At 47.4% G+C, this 21,964-nt stretch overlaps 1 protein-coding gene across 3 annotated transcripts in view; it reads left to right on the top strand.

Moving 5' to 3' along the window:
* Positions 1-21,757, top strand: part of LOC106561046 (dual specificity protein phosphatase 8) — a 65,636-nt gene extending 43,879 nt beyond the window's left edge. For 2 of the 3 annotated variants that reach the window (XM_014124620.3, XM_014124619.3), the window contains exons 4-7: positions 16,098-16,258; positions 16,589-16,748; positions 17,134-17,257; positions 17,998-21,757. In XM_014124620.3, coding sequence (XP_013980095.2) covers positions 16,098-16,258; positions 16,589-16,748; positions 17,134-17,257; positions 17,998-19,222 — 1,670 coding nt within the window. In that variant the 3' untranslated portion in view covers positions 19,223-21,757. Of the gene's footprint in view, positions 1-9,298; positions 10,022-16,097; positions 16,259-16,588; positions 16,749-17,133; positions 17,258-17,997 lie in introns of those variants that run through there. The other variant, XM_014124622.3, reaches the window with a different exon arrangement.
* Positions 21,758-21,964: the final 207 nt, after the last annotated feature.

Below are 21,964 nucleotides of genomic sequence, written 5' to 3'. Positions count from 1 at the left end.
ATTAGATGGGGAGGGGGTCTAGCATCAATCAAGCAGACGCATCCTAGAACACAACTTAACCACCAGAGTGCATCTTAACACCCCAGGGTTACTGTCTTAGTATTGCACACACACACATACACACACACACACACACACACACACAGATTACTGTCCTACTACCCTCCTGTATACCGACCCCCTCTATGGAGGACTACCTCACCAACCCTCCCCCTCTATCTCTCCCTTATCCCCATGGTACCTCACCATCTCTCCCCCCCCCCCCCATATATCCCTCTCCCTCCTCCCCCTCTCTCTCCCCCAGTGACTACCTCACCCCCCAGGCATGGCAGCTGTGTTCTGTTCTCCTGTAGGCATTACGTCACTGATGGAGCAGCCCTATTACTGATCCCCTGACAACCAGTCCTATCAACACACACACACACACACACACACACACACACACACACACACACACACACACACACACACACACACACACACACACACACACACACACACACACACACACACACACATTTGTATAAGCCCACTTGCGCAAACACACACACACACACACACACACACACTTCATTAACCTTCATTAACCTAAACCCCCCCGCCTGTTCTGTAGTCTACCCTGAGGCGATGGCGCTTTCCCCTGATATCTGCACACACACCTCCTGTTGTGTAGTCTGGCCTGGGGGTGATGTCTCTTTCCGCTGGTATCCTGACAGATGATCCTGTGGAGAGACAGAGGACAGACAGAGAGAGAGAGAGAGAGAGAGAGAGAGAGGAGAGGAGATGAGAAGAGGGGAAGAGAGAGAGAGATTGCATGCGATCACATTCACACACACATAATAGTAAACAGGCACACTATATTCACGTTCACAGAACTTGCACGTCAGCTATAGCTCATGTATTTTGACTGTTAAATTTGTTGCTGTAAGTTACGCATCGTGTTTTGCCACTGCGTGCTTTCTCATAGAAAGCATATCCTGTCAGACTTTCAACCCTGTTCAAACACCCTTTTAGGAGCATTAAAAGTTGCATCTTTTGAGAGAGAGATTTGTGCCCTTCATGCATCATTTTATCTGTCTCTGTCTGTACGAGCCCTAAATGTACTGTACTCTATTGCCCCTCCCTCCCTGCCTTCCCTGTCAAGTGTGTGGGCTGTGGGTGTGAGACAGGCAGGCAGGTGGTGCAGCTCATTAGCCGGCAATCTATCCTAGCCCTGCTGTGCTAAACACAACTTAACAAACTTCATGGCATGAGGAACAGGTCATAGCTCTGCTCTCCTCTCTCTGCTCACTCAGCCAATAACAAACAGAGGGAAATATACCTTTGCATTGCATTGGTGGAAACACTGTAGCAGGGTGTTGTGGGTTATGTAGTCTCCTGTGATCCACTAAAGGAACAACACCGTGTGTTACAACTTCCAGGAGTTTTTTCTTTATCGGTCCTGGTTATGTTCACTCAACCAACAAGAAACAGTAATACTATGAGCACAAGACGTGGAAAAGATGTTGAAAATACTTATTTTTGGTTCAAAAGACATTTGCAACGCATTGGTGGAAGTAACAGGCTTTCAAAACCGCTCCTGTCGTTTATTTGTAGGGTTAGAAGTTATTGGTCTCTATTTTCCCAAATGGCCTTTACTCCTCTTCTATTTCTCTCATCTCCATCTCGCTCTCTCTCTCTCGATGTTTGTGTGTATAAACGTTGTGGTGTTGTCCCAGTAACAGGCCCTCTCCCAGTCTTAGCTGGTCTGGCTTGGTGAGGTGGGGGGGGTCAGAGTGACCAGCACACCTATTTATGGCCAGGCAGGCACACGTGTGCAGTAAATAAAAGCAATTCCCTGGCGTTTTTAGCACCCTGCCTGCAATCCCCTAATTAAACACCTGCTATTCTGGGCCTTGTTACCCTGCTGGGGGGAGCAGAGGAGGGGGGAGAGGGTAAGGGGAGGAGAAAGGGAGAGAGGACAAAAAATATTTATGTTAATCTACTGAGGATCACTTAGTTTGCTGCTCAAAGAAATGTACAGGAATGTAATGGACACTAAGTTGGTGGCTGGTGAGTTGGTGTTGGTGACAATAGTGACACTAGATGGCCATTAGGGAGTGCCACCTATGATACCAAGTGAGTTTGATATCATTTCCAGACAGGTGGAGAGGTACAGTTGAAGTCGGAAGTTGACATACACTTAGGTTGGAGTAATTAAAACTCATTTTTCAACCACTCCACACATTTCTTGTTAACAAACTATAGTTTTGGCAAGTCAGTTAGGACATCTACTTTGTGCGTGACACAAGTAATTTTTCAAACAATTGTTTACAGACAGATTATTTCACTTATAATTCACTGTATCACAATTCCAGTGGGTCAGAAGTTTACATACACTAAGTTAAACAGCTTGGAAAATTCCAGAAAATGGTGTCATGGCTTTAGAAGCTTCTGATAGGCTAATTGACATCATTTGAGTCAATTGGAGGTGTACCTGTGGATGTATTTCAAGGCCTACCTTCAAACTCAGTGCCTCTTTGCTTGACATGATGGGAAAATCGAAAGAAATCAGCCAAGACCACATAAAAAAAATTATAGACATCCAGAAGTCTGGTTCATCCTTGGGAGCAATTTCAAAATGCCTGAAGGTACCACGTTCATCTGTACAAACAATAGTACGCAAATTCTGATGCATTCTGTCTCCTATAGATGAACGTACTTTGGTGCGAAAAGTGCAAATCAATCGCAGAACAACAGCAAAGGACCTTGTGAAGATGCTGGAGGAAACGGGTACAAAAGTATCTATATCCACAGTAAAACGAGTCCTATATCGACATAACCTGAAAGGCCGCTAAGCAAGGAAGAAGCCACTGCTCCAAAACCGCCATAAAAAAGCAACACTACGGTTTGCAACTGCACATGAGGACAAAGATCGTACTTTTTGGAGAAATGTCCTCTGGTCTGATGAAACAAAAATAGAACTGTTTGGCCATAATGACCATCGTTATGTTTGGAGGCCGAAGAACACCATCCTAACCATGAAGCACAAGGGTGGCAGCATCATGTTGTGGGGGTGCTTTGCTGCAGGAGGGACTGGTGCACTTCACAAAATTGATGGCATCATGAGGCAGGAAAATTATGTGGATATATTGAAGCAACATCTCAAGACATCAGTATGGAAGTTAAAGCTTGGTTGCAAATGGGTCTTCCAAATGGACAATGACCCCAAGCATACTTCCAAAGTTATGTCAAAATAGCTTAAGGACAACAAAGTCAAGGTATTGGAGTGGCCATCACAAAGCCCTGACCTCAATCCTACAGAAAATTTGTGGGCAGAACTGAAAGTGTGTACGAGCAAGGAGGCCTACAAACCTGACTCAGTTACACCAACTCTGTCAGAAGGAATGGGCCAAAATTCACCCAACTTATTGTGGAAGCTTGTGGAAGGCTACCCGAAACATTTGACCCAAGTTAAGCAATTTAAAGGCAATGCTACCAAATACTAATTGAGTGTGTAGACTTCTGACCCACTGGGAATGTGATGAAAGAAATAAAAGCTGAAATAAATCATTCTCTCTACTATTATTCTGACATTTCACATTCTTAAAAGAAAGTGGTGATCCTAACTGACCTAAGACAGGGAATTTTTACCAGGATTAAATGTCAGGAATTAGGAAAAACTGAGTTTAAATGTATTTGGATAAGGTGTATGTAAACTTCCGACTTCAACTGTACGTGTAATTGAGAGGGGTGTGTCTCCAAGAAGATGCATGGCCTGTTTCCAATTGACCTAGTTCTTTTTTCTCTCTCCCTCTCTCACTCACCACGTGGGCTACAGATGTTTACCTACTGCTAGTTCCACCACTGTAGTCACTCACTAACTCACTCACAGCCTTATAGCATGAGGTGAGCTCAGCCACTTGAGGAACAACTGGACTCTAATCGCAGATCTGGGACCAGTCTGCCGTGCCCCAATCCTAACCTCAACTATTAGCAGGCTAAAAACGAAACTGAACAATGTTGCTCATTCAGTTAACCATTTTCACTGCAACAATGTAGAATATTTACAGTTCTGTGATCCTACATGAAGACAATGAATGGTGATGGCGTTAGTTTGATCATCTAGATCAGGGGTTTTCGAACCGCTCCTCTCCTCCCACAGCCGTTCCATGTATTTGATATTTCCCAGAGGTAGCACACCGGATTCAACTTGTCAATTCCTTATCAAGCCCTTGATTAGGTGAATCAGGCGAGCTAGTTAAGAGCTAGAAAAACCATTTGAGATGTCTGGGGGTCCCCGAGGAGAGGTTTGAATCATATGATTAAGGTGATGATAACTCAATCAACTTGAACTTGATGATCAAGGTAATGTTTGTGATGCAAAAGTAAAGCTCTGAGACCGCTCTGACTGTGGCTTATTACTGGTGTGTGCTTGCAAACACAGGCGCTTAAGATAAGAGCCAGAGCAGGAAATGTGGAGCAATTACTCATCGTGCACGCATACACCCATTATCTCTGTCTTTGCATACAGGCAACATACTTACACAAGATGATGTAATCATACTGGAATTCAAAACATGTTAACATGTTCTCGTTTTTTCCCCATACTCACACACTCCAATACCTACCGGTGTGCTGTACAACACACCAGACCTGGGTTCAAATAAATGTATATTTTATTTTTTATTTAAAAACTTTTCTGTGTATTTGAGTTTTTTCAAATAATGTGTCAATTGGAAGTATTTGAAAGTTTTATTGTATTTGCAAATGTCTTTTTCCAAATACATTATTTCAAATACCAAACAGATCTGGTTCAAATTCATGGGAGTATTTACATTTGTTTTAATACTGTGTATTTGAGTATTTTAAAATACTTGCCAATACTTTCCAAATATATTTCCAAATACATTCCAATACTCAACTACTTGTGCTTTCAAAATACATATAAATACTTACTTTCAAATGTCCAGATGTGTTATTTCATAGTTGTGATGTCTTCACTATTATTCTACAATATAGATGTGACGTTCGTCATAATAATGATGGTCGGACCAAGGCGCAGCGTGAGTAGCGTTCCACATAATTTATTATAAAGTGAAACTTAATGCAAGTACAAAACAAATAAAGAATAGACGAACCGTGACTAACAATTCAACTATACATAAACAATATCCCATAACCCTGCAGTGAAAAACAAGCTACTTAAATATGATCCCCAATTAGAGACAACGATTACCAGCTGCCTCTAATTGGGAATCACCTAAACATAGAAAAACTAAACTAGAACCCCACATAGAAAATAACAACTAGAAATCCCCCTGTCACAACCTGACCTACTCTACCATAGAAAATAAAAGCTTTCTATGGTCAGGACGTGACAGTACCCCCCCCCCCCCCCCCCTAAAGGTGCGGACTCCGAACGCAAAACCTGAAACAACAAACAAAAAGGGAGGGTTAGGATGGGTGTCTAGTGTCGGTGGCGGCTCTGGTGCAGGACGAAGAACCCTCTCCTACTGTGGATCCGCCAGCATAGGATGCGGCTCTGGTGCAGGACGAAGAACCCTCTCATCCTGCGAATCCGCCATCATCGGTGGAAGCTCCGGACCGCCGACCGTCACTGGAGACTCCGGACCGCCGACCGTCGCTGGAGGCTCCGGACCGCCGACCGTCGCTGGAGGCGCCGGACCGCCGACCGTCGCTGGAGGCGCCGGACCGCGGGCCCTCTCGGGAGGTTCCGGACCGGGGGCCGTCGCCGGAAGCTCCGGACCGGGAGCCGTCGTCGGAAGTTCCGGACTGGGAGCCGTCGCCGGAAGCTCTGGACTGGGAGCTGTCGCCGGACTGGGCAGGCGCACTGGAGGCCTAGTGCGTGAAGCCGGCACAGGTGGTGCCGAACTGGTGACACGCACTTCAGGGCGAGTGCGGGGAGCAGGCACAGGACGTACCTGACTGAGGACACGCACTTCAGGAAGAGTGCGAGGAGGAGGCACAGGACGTACTGGACTGGGAATGCGCACTGAAGACCTGGTGTGTAGAACCGGTGCAGGATATACTGGACCGTGGAGGCGCACTGGAGATCTGGAGCGTAGAGCTGGCACAACCCATCCTGGCTGGATGCTCACTTTAGCAAGTGCGGGGCGCTGGCACAGGACACACTGGGCTGTGAAGGCGCACTGGCAACACAGTGCGTAGAGCTGGCGAAGGATATCCTGGACTGTGAAAGCGCACTGGAGGCCTGATGCGTGAGACTGGTACAGGTGGCACTGGACTAGAAACACGCACCTCAGGGAGAGTGTGAGGAGGAGGCACAGGACATACCTGACTGGGAACAGGCACTTCAGGGCGAGTGCGAGGAGCAGGCACAGGACGCACAGGACGCACCGGACTAGGGACACGAACGTCAGGGAGAGTACGAGGTGACACAGGACGTACTGGGCTGTGAAGGCGCACTGGAGACCTGGTGCGTATAGCTGGCCTCAATTGTACCGGAACTTTAACACACTTCTCAGGACGAGCACGGGGAGCTGACACAGGACGTACTGGGCTGTGAAGGCGCACTGGTGACCTGGTGTGTATAGCCGGCCTCAATGATACCGGAACTTTAACACACTTCTCAGGACGAGTACGGGAAGCTGACACAGGTGGCATTGGACGACTAACATGCTCCTCAGGGCGAATGCCGTGCATACTACGCCAAACCAACAGCTCTCTCTCTTCACTCTCCTCCAATTTATCCAACAATTCCTCAAAAGTCTCTAAATCTCCCCTCCGTTCACTCTCCTCCAATTTATCCAATAACTCCTCAACAGACTCTGACTCACCCCAATATTCCTCTTCGCTCTCCGACTCGCCCCTCGGCCTCACCGACCAACCCATGTGCCCCCCCAAAAAAATATTTTGAGGTTGCTTCTTGGGCTTGGGTCGTGGCCGCGAACCCTGCCGTCGTCGCTGTCCTTCCTTCACCGCTTGCGTCTCCCGCCATGGAAGGCGATCCTGTCCTGCCAGGATTTCTTCCCAAGTCCAGGATCCCTTCCCATCCAGAATCTCCTCCCAAGTCCAGGACTCCTTCACCTGGTCACGCTGCTTGGTCCTGGTCGGATGGGATATTCTGTCACGTTCGTCATAATAATGATGGTCTGACCAAGGCACAGTGTGAGTAGCGTTCCACATAATTTATTATAAAGTGAAACTTAATGCAAGTACAAAACAAATAAAGAATAGACGAACCGTCACTAACAATGCAACTATACATAAACAATATCCCATAACCCCCCAGTGAAAAACAAGCTACTTAAGTATGATCCCCAATTAGAGACAACGATTACCAGCTGCCTCTAATTGGGAATCACACCAATCACCTAAACATAGAAAAACTAAACTAGAACCCCACATAGAAAATAACAACTAGAAAAAAAACCTGTCACACCCTGACCTACTCTACCATAGAAAATAAAAGCTTTCTATGGTCAGGACGTGACAGTAGAAAATACCAAAATTAAGAAAAACCCTTGGATGAGTAGGTGTGTCCAAACTTTTGACTGGTACTGTATATGTATGTATGTATGTATGTATGTATGTATGTATGTATGTATGTATGTATGTATGTATGTATGTATATATATATATATATACATACATACATAGTACCGTTCAAAAGTGTGGGGTCACTTAGAAGTTTCCTTGTTTTTGAAAGAAAAAATAATAATGTGTCCATTAAAATAACATCAAATTGATTACAAATACAGTGTATAAATGGTTAATGTTGTAAATGACTATTGTTGCTGGAAACGGCAGATTTGTTATGGAATATCTACATAGGCGGACAGAGGCCCATTATCAGCAACCATCACTCCTGTGTTCCAATGGCACGTTGTGTTAGCTAATCCAAGTTTATCATTTTAAAAGGCTAATTGATCATTAGAAAACCCTTTTGCAATTATGTTAGCATAGCTGAAAACTGTTGTCCTGATTAAAGAAGCAATAAAACTGGCCTTCTTTAGACTAGTTGAGTATCTGGAGCATCAGCATTTTTGGGTTCGATTACAGGCTCAGAATGGCCAGAAACAAAGAACTTTCTTCTGAAACTAGTCAGTCTATGCTTGTTCTGAGAAATGAAGGCTATTCCATGTGAGAAATTGCCAAGAAAATGAAGATCTGGTACAATGCTGTGTACTACTCCCTTCACAGAGCAGCGCAAACTGGCTCTAACCAGAATAGAAAGAGGAGTGGGTGGCCCCGGTGAACAACTGAGCAAGAGGACAAGTACATTAGTGTCTAGTTTGAGAAACAGACACCTCACAAGTCCTCAACTGACAGCTTCATTAAATAGTACCCGCAAAACACCAGTCTCAAAGTCAACAATGAAAAGACTACTCCTGGATGCTGGCCTTCTAGGCAGAGTTGCAAAGAAAAAGCCATATCTCAGACTGGCCAATAAAAAGAAAAGATGGGCAAAAGAACACAGACACTGGATAGAGGAACTCTGCCTAGAAAGCCAGCATCCCGGAGTCGCCTCTTCACTGTTGACGTTGAGACTGGTATTTTGCAGGTACTATTTAATGAAGCTGTCAGTTGAGGACTTGTGAGACGTCTTAAGTCTGATCAATTTGATGTTATTTTAATGGACAAAAATTGTGCTTTTCTTTCAAAAACAAGGACATTTTTAGGTGACCCCAAACATTTGAACATTAGTGTGTATATATATATATATACACACACACACACACACACACACACACACACACACACACACACACACACACACACACACACACACACACACACACACACACACACACACACACACAGGCATTGAGTGTGTGGGTTGCCAAGGCAGATTGAGTGATGTGTTTCAGAGGGAGTGATGTCTCCTACTTGTTGTATGCACACACACTGCACATTATAAATCACACACTATTTAATTAAACACAAACACACAGAGACACAGTGTATTTTGCTAAAAGCCCATTGAGCAGTAGTTGCCGTCTCTCTCTGCTCCAGCTTGCTAGGCCCCTGAGGTAGCCACATATTTGTCTGGTGAGTAAGGAATGTGGTTACATGCCTTAGACATTAGCTATGACAGAGCGCTGGCTCCACAAGAGAGGGAAGGAGGGAGCAAGGGAGGGGGAGGGACCATGGGAGGGAGAGGAGAGGAGGGGGTCAGAGTCTTAGCTCACGGCAAGTGAGCTCATTCACACCCCGCTCCCCCCCCCCCTCCCCGGGCAAGCAAGAGCGAGAGGAAAGAGAGAACAACTACGTCATCCTCTATACAGAGGAAAGGGAGAGAGGGAGGGGGAGGAGTGTGAGCGAATGAGAGACTGGGAGAGCGAAGCAGCACAACAATAGGGTACTGCTCTTCTGGCTGTGGGCACACACACACACGGAGAGAAGGCACGGAGAGACACACTGTAGCAACTGCAGGCGATACAGCACAGGACAGACAGAGAGAGATACATGTACACCATTTGTTTTCTCCATAGTTATTTATTTCATTATTCCTCAAAATACTGCTGGACCTCTATGGCTTTGTTAGATATTATAGGATAAATCTCATTCTTGGTCGATTTTGATCTGAATGAGTTCTAGAACTGGCTTGTGGAACTTTGTGGACAGTACATCTACAGATGTTTGGGAGTAGCTTGCTTTCTGTTAGCGGGTTCCGTCCGTTCTCTTGAGTTCTGGGACTAAGGTTCTGCTCCTTGGACTTCGGGACCGTCTGAGTTGAGTAGACACCACCAGTGTGAGTAGTGACGACTCGGGGCTTTGTGGTGTCGAGTTTTGAACCTTTTTCGGGAACCAAGTGATTTGTTTGTTTACCCGTTCTGCCGACTTATTCCTGGGGGACTCCCCCGGTCTGGACGTCCAGTCAGTGTATACCAGATCTGAGCGCACCAGAACGCGTGTATGTTGAGCGTGTTGAGGGCGATGCCTCTGGACGTGGTCATAGCCCCAGCGGAGGACTGTTTCTGGCCTGTCCTGCAGGAGTCAGACAGGAGGCTGAAGATCAGAGTCCGCAGGACCAAAGAAGGGAGGGAGTTACGAGGTGTGTACTGACCCAGGCTGGGGGGCTTTGTGGGGGGGGGGGACCCTCACATGGGGGTATTGAGCTATGGGGGAGCTGGGGGCACAAGGGGTATGTTGCAGAGGTTGTGGGGTACAACTATACAAGGTACAAGGGTAGGGGTTTAGGTGGGTAAAACAGTATTGAGGTAGGGGGGGTATGGCTTACTTACTGGAGATCCAGGCATCCCTTGAAGTCTGGGATTTGCAGAGGCTTGAAGAAAGAGAATGAAAGAGAAGATGGACAAGCAGAATAGAGGGATTTATCAGAAGGATAGAAGGAGATGAGAGAGAGCTCAGCTCTGCAGCGTGACATAGAGCTCACTCTCTCTGCCTGTGCTCATTGACATGTAAAACTATCACAAAGGCCCCCTTTCTCTCACATTCTGCCTCTCTCTCGCTCTCTCTCTGGTTCTCCCACTCTCTCTTTTCTCTCTTTCTCTCTCTTCTGCATTGACAGTTTTATCGATTTGTGTGTGCACTGAAGCCAGGTGTTTTATATTACACATTTCACACAGCAGGAGTAGACAATGCTGAGGTGTCACTGTGTGTGTGTGTGTTGCACAGTGTGCACTGATATAATGTACAGTTTGTGTATTTCCAACATTATGTATGTATGTGTGTGTGTGTGTAGCTATATATTAGATGTGCTGGAGAGTGTGTATGCTCTGCATGTGGTTCAGTGCAGTGAGCTGGTTCAGCGCTGTGAGCCGGTTCAGTGCAGTGAACTAGTTCAGTGCAGTGAACTGGTTCAGCTGTGAGCCGGTTCAGCGCTGTGAGCCGGTTCAGCGCAGTGAGCCGGTTCAGCGCTGTGAGCCGGTTCAGCGCTGTGAGCCGGTTCAGCGCTGTGAGCCGGTTCAGCGCAGTGAGCAGGTTCAGCGCAGTGAGCCGGTTCAGCGCTGTGAGCCGGTTCAGCGCTGTGAGCCGGTTCAATGCAGTGAGTTGGTTCAGTGCTGTGAGCCGGTTCAGTGCAGTGAACCGGTTCAGTGCAGTGAACCGGTTCAGCTGTGAGCCGGTTCAGCGCTGTGAGCCGGTTCAGCGCAGTGAGCCGGTTCAGCGCTGTGAGCCGGTTCAGCGCTGTGAGCCGGTTCAGCGCTGTGAGCCGGTTCAATGCAGTGAGTTGGTTCAGTGCTGTGAGCCGGTTCAGTGCAGTGAGTCGGTTCAGTGCTGTGAGCCGGTTCAGTGCAGTGAGTTGGTTCAGTGCAGTGAGCCGGTTCAGTGCTGTGAGCCGGTTCAGTGCTGTGAGCCGGTTCAGTGCAGTGAGCCGGTTCAGTGCTGTGAGCCGGTTCAGTGCTGTGAGCCCAGCACTCCACACCTGGTCCTGTTCACGCTGTGCCATGGCTTCAAGGCAGGAGCCGTTAAACTCGTTAGTCAAGATAGAGACAATTACACGTTTGTCATCACCTGTTGAAAATGAGCGGAAGGTAGCCGAGCGGTTAGAGCGTCGGGCCAGTAACCGAAAGGTCGCTTGTTGGAATCCCCGAGCCGACAAGGTGAAAAATCTGCCGATATGGCCTTGAGCAAGGCACTTAAACCTAATTGCTCCAGGGTCACCGTTGATAATGGCAGACTCTGGCCATGACCCCGCTCTCCGAGGGTGTCTCAGGGAGAGTGGGAAAAGCAAAAAACACATTTCCAGTGCCAATATATTAATACACACTTTTAAATGTGTGAAAAAGGACAAATATAGGCACCCACCAAATGATTATTATTATTCAATAGAGGTGCCATGGTGGTTATTCTCAGACTGTGTTGCCCTCAGGAAGTTAGCTGCCTGGCTGCTACAAACCACCCCCACTACTTACACTCAAACACACATAGCCACATGCTAACGCTACCATAAACATAACATAGGCACAAACAGATAGATACTGGTTGCCCTTCAATCCGCTACATTGCAATTTTGTTGTCCTTTGTGACACGCTGATCGAGTGGCTACCCTTGGCCCCCTGCTGCTTTAGCAGACTCTTTGTGGAGCAGAGTGGAGTGGGGCATGTGTGCAATGATGTCATAGTGGGGGGGGGGGACGGACGCACATTGAAATGCTAATGTCCCCTACAGAGCAGAGGGGACAGCTGGAGGGGCACAGAGGATGGCGTCATGTCTCCCCCCCATATGAATGATAGAAGAGATGCGATGGAGGGAGGGGAGGGAGGGAGGGAGGGAGGGGAGGGGAGGGAGGGAGGGGAGGGAGGGCAGTCATTCAGACAAATCAATTCCCCCGGGGTGGAGAAGGGAGGGAGAGTGTACGTGCGTGCGTGCGCATAGTGATGGGCGTCAATTACAAAACACCCTAAAGACCAATGTGTTAAAACAAAACAAGATGCTTTTGCAAAGTATTGTACCTAATTAAAATACATGTATGGTGTATTTTAAAATACAAAAATCACTCTGGATCACTGGGTATTGTCATGGGCCTCGTTTCGGGGCGGAGCTTGTCAGAGTATTACTCGGCACGTTTTGCGATTTGTTCATTTTTACATATGCATGTATTTGTTTATTTAGCAGACGCTCTTATCAGACTTTTGATACTAATGTAGGGTGTAAAAGGGGGCCACAAAATATATGGTATAGAAATATAAGGTATATAAAAGTTTTTGGTATTTTGACAAATCAAATTACAGCTTTCAAAAAATGCACTGGAGTGTAGTTCAGCCCAGTGTAATACAACATACTAAATACTCAGAAGTAATTCAAATACAACAGAAAGACTGCCCATATCTGCGTGTGCGTGTGTGTGTTACCCTCCAGTAAGGCATAATGCTGGGTTTGGGTTTTGGGGGCCAGTCAATAGTACCAACAGCATGTTCAGTCAATATCTGTGATTTCAGGCCATTCAAACAGACCTTTTATCATAACTGAGACTGTTTGTAGTAATGGACAATGTGATTTGTTTTGGTGGAAAAGCGTGTGTGCTGCTTCCCAAATATGGCAACACACAAGCCATGTGTTCTGTGGAAAAGGGATCCTTTGTACCCATGAACTTTCTACCAATACAAGCTTTCCATTTCTTTCCTCAACTCTACATCTGATAGATGTTGTGTTACACTTATTGACACGTATTTCTCTACGACATTCATTCACGTGTGTAGCGTCTTAATTTGTGTACATTACCCTACTTCTCCCTAAGAGTTCCCTGTGGAGGGATGGGGAAACAAAGGGGAAAAGGGAGCGCGAGACCATTCGGTAAACAAGGGAGAGCCGGGGCGCTCCGAGAGAGGAGAGGATAAAACACGTGACATAATGGAGCGGGGGAGAGGGGATGTGGGGGAGAGGAAAAAGGAAGTCAACACTGGCTGGTGAAGCTGATGGTGAGCGACACAGTGCCCTCTATCCCCCGTGCCCAGTGAGTCGGCTACCAGACTGAAAGGTGGCTACTCCACAGCCAGGGTCAGTTTAGCTATTTAGCTGATAATGGGGAAGGTGAGACCCTGGGGGAACAGGAAACTGGTCCTAGAGCAGTTGTTTTAGCCAGAAAATAAGTGGAACACGAGCCCCAACCAGAACAGGCTGTTGTCTGAGGCGAGGTGCATCCCAAGTGGCACCCTATTCCCTATGCAGTGCACTACTTTGGGCCCGGGGTCAAAAGCAGTGCACTGCATAGGGAACAAGGCGCCATTTGGGAAGCAGGCCTGGTCTGTGACTGTGCTCCTCAGCGCTTACAGGCAGTTGACTTTATGATGTCATCGCATCAGACAGCTGGACCTGAGTGTGTCATGGGTATTTTCAATGATGCGGGTTTGGATTGGAATGGAGAGATGTGTCATCAGGTACTTTTTGGGGGGGGATGTGAGTGTATGTCACTCTGGCACATCATCAGGTACTCGAGAGTGTGTGTGTATGAGGGCACTCTATATATGTGTGTGTGCGCGCATGGTGGGTTTTTCCATAGTGACAGCACCCCAGGGACAATAGGCCCAACGGTCGGGCCACATCGTCCCGTGCAGGTTGCCATAGCAACATTAAGTCTGAAGGTCAGGTGACCGGTGACAGTGAGTGTGTGTGTGTGTGTTATCAGTGCTGACTACGAGCCAACGAACACAGCACAGGCCCACGGTAAACCTTTGGACAGCTCAGTGGTGTGTGTGTGTGTGTGTGTGTGTGTGTGTGTGTGTGTGTGTGTGTGTGTGTGTGTGTGTGTGTGTGTGTGTGTGTGTGTGTGTGTGTGTGTGTGTGTGTGTGTGTGTGTGTGTGTGTGTGTGTGTGTGTTGATAGGTGTTGACATAACGCTGCTGAAACGTAATAGCCCTCAATAGACCCAGGGCACACAATCCTGTTGTGTTATCTCTGCTCTCTGTACCTGTGGAGGAGAGTAGGTCGTTTTGCACAAAGGCAGCACTAGCTATTGAACACCCACTGTCCCATGCTGACTTTATCCTCTCAACAACTCTCTGATAATGTCCTCTAATGAAAAAGGAAATGTTTCTTACGTGACGTGGGGTTTTCCTGTTTTTCAGGAACACACTCCTTCCTCGGTCAGAGAAGCTTAGAGAGAGAGAGAGAGAGCACAACCAGGAAGATAGCCTTCAAAGAACAACCTGAAAGAGATCCTTCCTTCCACTGTTCTGTTCTATGCAGTGTGAATAAAGTGCATATGGAGGAAGGGTGGCTCTGAGTGAGGAATATTCCAGAAGTGATTATATCTGTGCAGTCGTAGACTACTGCTGAAATAAAGTGTGCTAATTGAGGGAAGAGGGGACTCCCTTAGTCATAGTAAGAGCGCACTCTTTCTGTCCCTCTCTTTCTTCATTTGTTTTGCGGCCTTTCTCTCTCTGCCTGCTGACTGCATGTGGAGAGGTGATGTCATCTTTTTGCCCGGTTGCCATTAATAGCTGGAAACGGGCAGGCCCTCCTCTCAATCCTCTCAATCCTCTCTACTCTTAAAGAGACGGGCGCCAGATATAGCCTTCTGTCTGCCTGCCTATCAGTGGGTGAGAATACACTCTGCTCTCACTGACTCCACTACGACCCATATTCAGCACAGCAGCACTCTGGTGTGTGTGTGTGTGTGTGTGTGTGTGTGTGTGTGTGTGTGTGTGTGTGTGTGTGTGTGTGTGTGTGTGGCAGTAGGCCAGATTGGGGCAGGCAGGGCTGAACCTAGATTAGGTTCTAATCCTTCGGCTGGGGCTCAGGGTTTCCTTGAAGCACTCCTGCTTCTCTTCGCTCCCTCCCACCTTTCCTTGCTCGGCGAGGTCATTCACTCTCCACCCCCCCTTAGACCCGCCCAGAAGTTATACAACCGTGGTAATGCAGAGTAATGATGAGTGAGTGTGTGTGTGTGTTTGTTCATGTGTGTGTGAGTCAGACTTGGAAAGCGAGAGTGAGCAAGATTGTGTAAGATTGTCTTTGTGTGGTTTTTGCGTGTGTATGCAGGCTTCTGTACAAACGACTGTGGTGTGTGTGTGTGTCTGTGTGTGTTTGTGTACTGCGCGGTTGTGTGCGCGCTGGACGCGCATGTGTGTGCGTTTGTATGCGCGTGTACTGCGCGGTCGTCAGGAGGATGTTACTGGGCCTCTGTGCTGGCCCTGCACCTGTGGCCTCTCTCATTCCCCAGCCCTGACGCAATGCTCTGCTACAGGACATGAGCTCATGCAGGAAACAGAGCCGCACACACACACACACACACACGCGCGGTCTCTAACACACACTAACGCACACACAGGCCAAAAGTGGATCTGCCTGCTCTTAAAGGGCCAGCTACACACATTCCTCAGCGCCCAGCAGCCAAACTAACCCCCCAGTCAAAGATGCGGCAGAGAAAGTTTTCCTACTGATCTGGGAGCAGAGGCACTATCTCACATTCTAGCTCCAATTGTTATCTACAATATGTCCACAGTTTCGAATGGTTAGGCGATGTTGTTGGAACACACGTTTGTAACATAAGGGGATTCAGCGAGACCAAGAGATACTGTGTATTGAGTCGTGAGTTCTGTATGTGCGGCTGAACCAAACGCAGTGGCTCCCAAACGTTTTGCCAATTTGGGGGAAAGTTGTATTGTAGAGTATAACTGATATTTTTTCTCCTCTGTCTCTCTCTCTCTCTCTCTCTTCTCCTGTAGGGGGCTTTGCTGCGTTCTCCTCCTGTTTCCCTGGGCTGTGTGAGGGCAAGCCAGCTTTGCCTATGAGCATATCCCAGCCTTGCCTACCTGTAGCTAATGTAGGCCCCACACGCATCCTACCACACCTCTACCTTGGATCGCAGAAAGACGTCCTCAACAAGGTGAGCCCATAGCAGAGAAGGGGGAATATGGACATTTATTTATTCATCACGGCCACAGTTGTTATTATGTGTGTAGTGCTATTTATATTCATATTGTTTTACATGACCATTTCCATTCTTTTATTTCACTAGTCGTGCATGTACCCTGCAATCACACCTGCAACCGTACACATGTGACTATTGAACACTCTGAATCGGAGTAGAGGGGACTGTGAGCAGAAACTAAGTGTTACCTTTGCTGTCAGTTTTTTGGTCTGTTATTGCCTTTCCTAACAGTCCCCCCCCCCCCCCCCCCCCCCCGTCTGTGTTTCTCTTTGTGTCTGTCTGTAGGACCTGATGGTTCAGAATGGCATCACGTACGTGCTGAATGCCAGTAACACCTGTCCCAAGCCTGACTTCATCAGCGAGAGCCACTTCATGCGGATCCCTGTCAACGACAACTACTGCGAGAAGCTGCTGCCCTGGCTGGAGAAAACCAATGAATTCATCGGTAAGTCAAGAGTCTCTGGGTGTCTTTGTATATGCGGTAGAATATGCGACGGTAATATGCACTAGTAGCCCGAGCGGTAGTGTATGTCACACGACATAGTGAAACTGCCCTCAGATTCAAAATATCACATAATCACAATGTACAGCACCATACAATTCTCCTTACTTTCACAAGTGGTACTTGAACACATACAATAAAATGCCTCAATAGCGACACTCCCAAAGCCATGTTAATCGCCATGGCGGCAACCCCCCCAGTGCAGAACAGGAAGTGGCGGATCGTTTTCAGTGGCCTTTCCATTCTCTCGGACTCCCTGTTCTAACTGTTCCTGGGTGTTGTGTACAGCTGTGTGTGTTCACACGTGTTTGTTCCCCCCTTCCAACAGACAAAGCCAAGGTGTCAAACTGCAGAGTCATTGTGCACTGCCTGGCTGGAATCTCACGCTCGGCAACCATCGCCATCGCATACATCATGAAGACAATGGGCCTGTCATCGGATGATGCCTACAGGTACACTCTCTCTCCCCCCGACACTCCAGCTGAGCTTAAGTTGCAGCGTCTTTAAAAAGGCGACTCAGTGTTTGAGGAAACGCTAGACAGTCAACTCTGCTCCCCAGTCGTGAGAAATGAAATTGTTATGGTTGCCAGAGGAACTGTACAAAAGTGTACAATAGTAACTAGCGGTGTTGTCTGGAGAACATAGACCTAGGATATTTTTTTCAGTTAGTTCACACCAGTTCATCTGGGGGTAACCTGCTACTTAAAGGGATACTTCAGGATTTTGGCGATGAGCCCCTTTATCTACTTCCCCAGAGTCAAATGAACTAATGGATTCCTTTTTTATGTCTCCTTGTGCAGTTTGAAGGAAGTTGCGAACTAGCGCTAGCGCAATTAGTAACTAGCCTTCAGTGCAATAACTGGAAGTCGATGGGTATCTGCCAGAACCATAGACTTCCAGTCATTGTGCTAACGCTAGTTAGCATTGGCTCACGGAACTACCTCTAACTTCCTTCATACTGGACACGGAGACATACAAATGGTATCCACGAGTTAATCTGACTGGGGAAGGAGATTGAATCACAAAGTATCCCTGCATGCAACCCAACATGCAACCCAACAATCAATATTAGGTTGACACAGGAAGTAGCTTAGAGGAACTTTACAAAATATTTGTATTGCTTTACTTTGCAACTGGATCCCCAACTCTAACTGGAACTAACATTTCGCTCACTTGTTTCCCCCCTAACCAGGTTTGTGAAGGACCGGCGGCCTTCGATATCGCCCAACTTCAACTTCCTGGGCCAGCTGCTGGAGTTCGAGAAGGGGCTGAGGCTCCTCCAAGCGCTGTCGGATGACAAGACCTCAGAGGGCAAAGGCCAGGGTTCAGAGGTCAACGGGGTCAGCTCAGGTTCAGAGGTCAACGGTCATCATGACTTTTCATTAGCAGAGCCCCCGACCCCTTCAGAACCCAAGCTCCCCTCGCCGACCTCCCTCCAGCAGGGCTTCAACGGCCTCCACCTGTCGGCCGAGCGCATCCTGGACACCAACCGGCTGAAGCGCTCTTTCTCCCTGGACATCAAGTCTGTGTACTCCCCTAGCAGCCCCCACTGCCCGCGCCTGGCAGCGACCACACACTCCGAGGACGTGCCCAAGCTGTGTAAACTGGACAGCCCCCCTGTCAACGGCATCTGTCCCCAGTTCTCCCCTGCCCCGGACAGCCCTGGCTCAGCCGAGTCGCCCTTCCCCTCCCCGGGGTGCGGCGGTAGCATCGGAGGTCTTGGCGTCGGGGGTCCCAGTGAAGGGGGCGTTCACTCTGGAGGTCCCTCATTGTCCAGGCCCAGGAGGAAAGCCAAGCACGGCTCTGGATCTGGTGGAGCTGGATCCACAAGCAACTCCCCGGTCCACTCCTACCTCCCACACCCCCAGTCCCTCAGCCTGGCTCTGGGACGCTCCCTTCCCGTCCACAAGAGCCCCAGCCTGGACGACAGTCTGAAGGGCTCCATGCTTCTCTCCCTGCCCACCATGGGATCTGGGACCATGTGGACCAAACACAGAGACACAGTCCAGGCGACCACCCCAGTCACCCCTACCACCGACACCCCCTGGTACTTTGGGGCAGAAGAGGTAGGGGAAGGAGGGATGGAACTCGGAGGAGGCGGTGGAGGAGGGGTGGAGGTGCGATTTGGAAGCAGCTCAGCGTACGTGGCGTTCGGGTGTAGCGAAGGGGTGCGGCTACGGGAGAAAGTGCCGCGGGACAAAACAGCGTCGTCGTCGGCGTCATCATCACAGCGGGACTCCTCGACGACCGTTGCTAACGGGACGGGCTCCAACAGCAACGAGAAGCAGTTCAAGCGGCGCAGCTGTCAGATGGAGTTTGAGGAGGGCATCTCCGAGACACGTTCCCGGGAGGAGCTAGGGAAGATTGGGAAGCAGTCTAGCTTCTCCGGGAGCATGGAGATCATCGAGGTATCTTGACAAACCGGACTCCGGACCACAACCTGCTCGCCCAGGGAGGGGGGGAGGGGGGCAAATGGACCTGAGGAGGGAGGACAGAGGGGGGAGATTTATAATCCCTACGCAGACCGTGTTAAAGACTCAAACTCTGAGAAGACAAACAAATGGACAGAGAGTTTCTGTGACTAGACATGAGGTTCAACTGTCAATTTACTACTACTGTACATCTACAGTACTACCAAACAAAGCTCTAAAGAGAGAAACTCTGGGGAAGATGGAGGCTGTGGGGCCTGACACTGAACTATTTCCTCTGTATGGTGTCAGTTAGACAAAAAGGGACCCTGGGGCAAATCACAAAGGGCTCCCTATCGCCCATATAGTGCACTACTTTTGAACAAATGTCACCGAAAGTATAGCACTAGTTAGGTTATAGGGTGTCATTTGAGATGTATAGCCAAGCGGTTTCCTCCTAAAGCTTGACTTCAGCCCCAGTGAACCCCAGCATGGCTCAGTCTGCCCCACCATTCATTAAAGAGACTTAGAAAGCGCTATGTACCCCAGAAACACACCACAGTGAGATACTATTCAGAGTCTACTAAGAGACTATACCGGTGATACTGCATCAAAACAATGAAGGATCCTCCATGTTGGCGTGTCAGCCCATCATGGTTCATGAGGACTCATAGTGACCGATAAAGACTGACAGTGTATTTTCCCACAATCCTCGTCTGCTCCCTTGTTTCCAGTGTTAAACGGTGTGACGTGACTGAGGTTTGGGGCGGTGGGGAGGGGTTAGGTCTAAGTTACGACCTCCCTGTAGTGGCGTTCCGTACACGCATGTCTCACTCCACCCCCCCCACCCCCCCCCCATGTATACTCCCCACCCATGCCCCCCTTCTCCCAGCCTCTACTGAGCATGCTCCAGAGTGGCTGGCGACAGACAGACAAATACTATATGAATATATATAGCAATTTTAATGGACTTTTAATCAACATTTTTTTCTCATAGTTTTAATTTATTTTATCTGTTCATTCTGGTAATGAGAAATAATAATGTTTTGTGGACTTTTTCGTTTGTTAATCTCAGTTTTTGTTGAATGGTATTTATGAAACACATACACCAACACACACAAAACTACAAGCAAGCAATATGTGATGTTCATTATTTGGAGGGAGAGTGATGTATTTTGGGTTTCATCTGACGTTAAAATGCACTTTTCTGTCACTCTCTTCAAAAACAAGTATCCCATCCACTTCCTAAGGGTACCAACACGCTCTAACCCCTGGTGATATTTATTACCAGACGTGTGGTATGGTGAAGAACAGTCATCTGAGGGGTTTCTAGCTACTTCCCTATGAGCACAAAACGTTTGAAAGACATTGAAAAGACGTACAAAATATGTCTTTTGGGTTGAAAAGACATTGAGAAGACGCTGAAAATACATATTTTCCACGTCTTGTGCTCACTGTGTTGACTCTTCAGTTGTGTGTATTTATGATGTTATTTATTGTGATTGTGGGCTCCTACAGTTATTAGGATATCTACTGGGAGACTGTTAGTGTGAGGAGACTGAAGAACTTTATTCAACCCAGTACTCTTCTAAAGAGCAGAATTATTGTAGGAAGGACTGTTGATTTCTCGAGGGCTAATGACAACAACAACTACTGGTATATGCAAGTAGATCCACACATTTGACAATATTAGAGACATCCACCTAACAGTGCTAGACTGATTCTGTTGGCTAGTTTCCACACAGACACACACACACAGAATTACACAGTGTTGGGATATGAGAGGAGCCCAAAGCTGAAACAAACCCCCTCCACACACACATAGTCACACACAAAGATACACCGTCACCTTTCGTTTGTTCTCAGGGGATCTTTCAGTGAGCCAAGCCCGGAGCAGGATACACAACTGCTGGCACATCAGCACAATGCATGTCCCCCTCACTCCCTCGCTCTCTCTATCGCGCTCACTCTTATTTTCCAAAGGTATGATAAAAACAAAATGGAAGGGATGAAACTAGAATGGATTTGTTGTGATTCAGAGATGAATGAATGAATGCTATTGCTCTCCTGGTGCGAGATTGTCTATTTATTTATGATATACGTATATGTGTTTCTTTTCTTTTTCTTCGGTTATCTTTTCTCTATCCCGAACTTTGACCTTTGACCTATACCTTTGTGCTGCTGTAAGGTCAGACCTGGATTTCCTGTGTTCAGTTCTCTTCCTAGCCTTTCCTTCTACTCTCTATTTTTTAAAAGATGTTATAATAATTTAAAAACATGTTAAGAGAAGATGCAGGCTGTCCCGATTGCTATAATTGTTGGTATTGATGTATTATTATTATTATTATTATATAATTATTATTATGTTGTGTAAATAGCAACGTATCTAAGAACATTGATGAGTTTAGGTAAGTTTTGAAAAGAAAATCCTGATACCTTAGGCTGCTTGACGCAAAAATACCTCAGGTTCCATTGAAAGGCTTTTTCCTTCCCCTGTACCTGTTTTGTGAAAATGAGACAAAAAATGCAAACATTACAAAAATATGAACTGTTCTCTGTCTCTTTTTTTGGTTTTACGTGAGTCCTTCTTGGGGTGGTGGTACACAGCTGTAGGACAAAACAAAGCCATGACCAGACTGTCTTTATCCCTAAGGGAAATGTGTCTTCAACATCGTAGCTGTACTATCACAACAATACATGAAATACACTTACAGTACCGGTCAAAAGTTTGGATACCTACTCATTCAAGGG

Source organism: Salmo salar, chromosome 10 (assembly GCF_965601325.2).
Source record: "Salmo salar chromosome 10, fSalSal1, whole genome shotgun sequence".
Classification (NCBI taxonomy): domain Eukaryota; kingdom Metazoa; phylum Chordata; class Actinopteri; order Salmoniformes; family Salmonidae; genus Salmo; species Salmo salar.
This window is presented reverse-complemented; position numbering and strand designations above follow the sequence as displayed.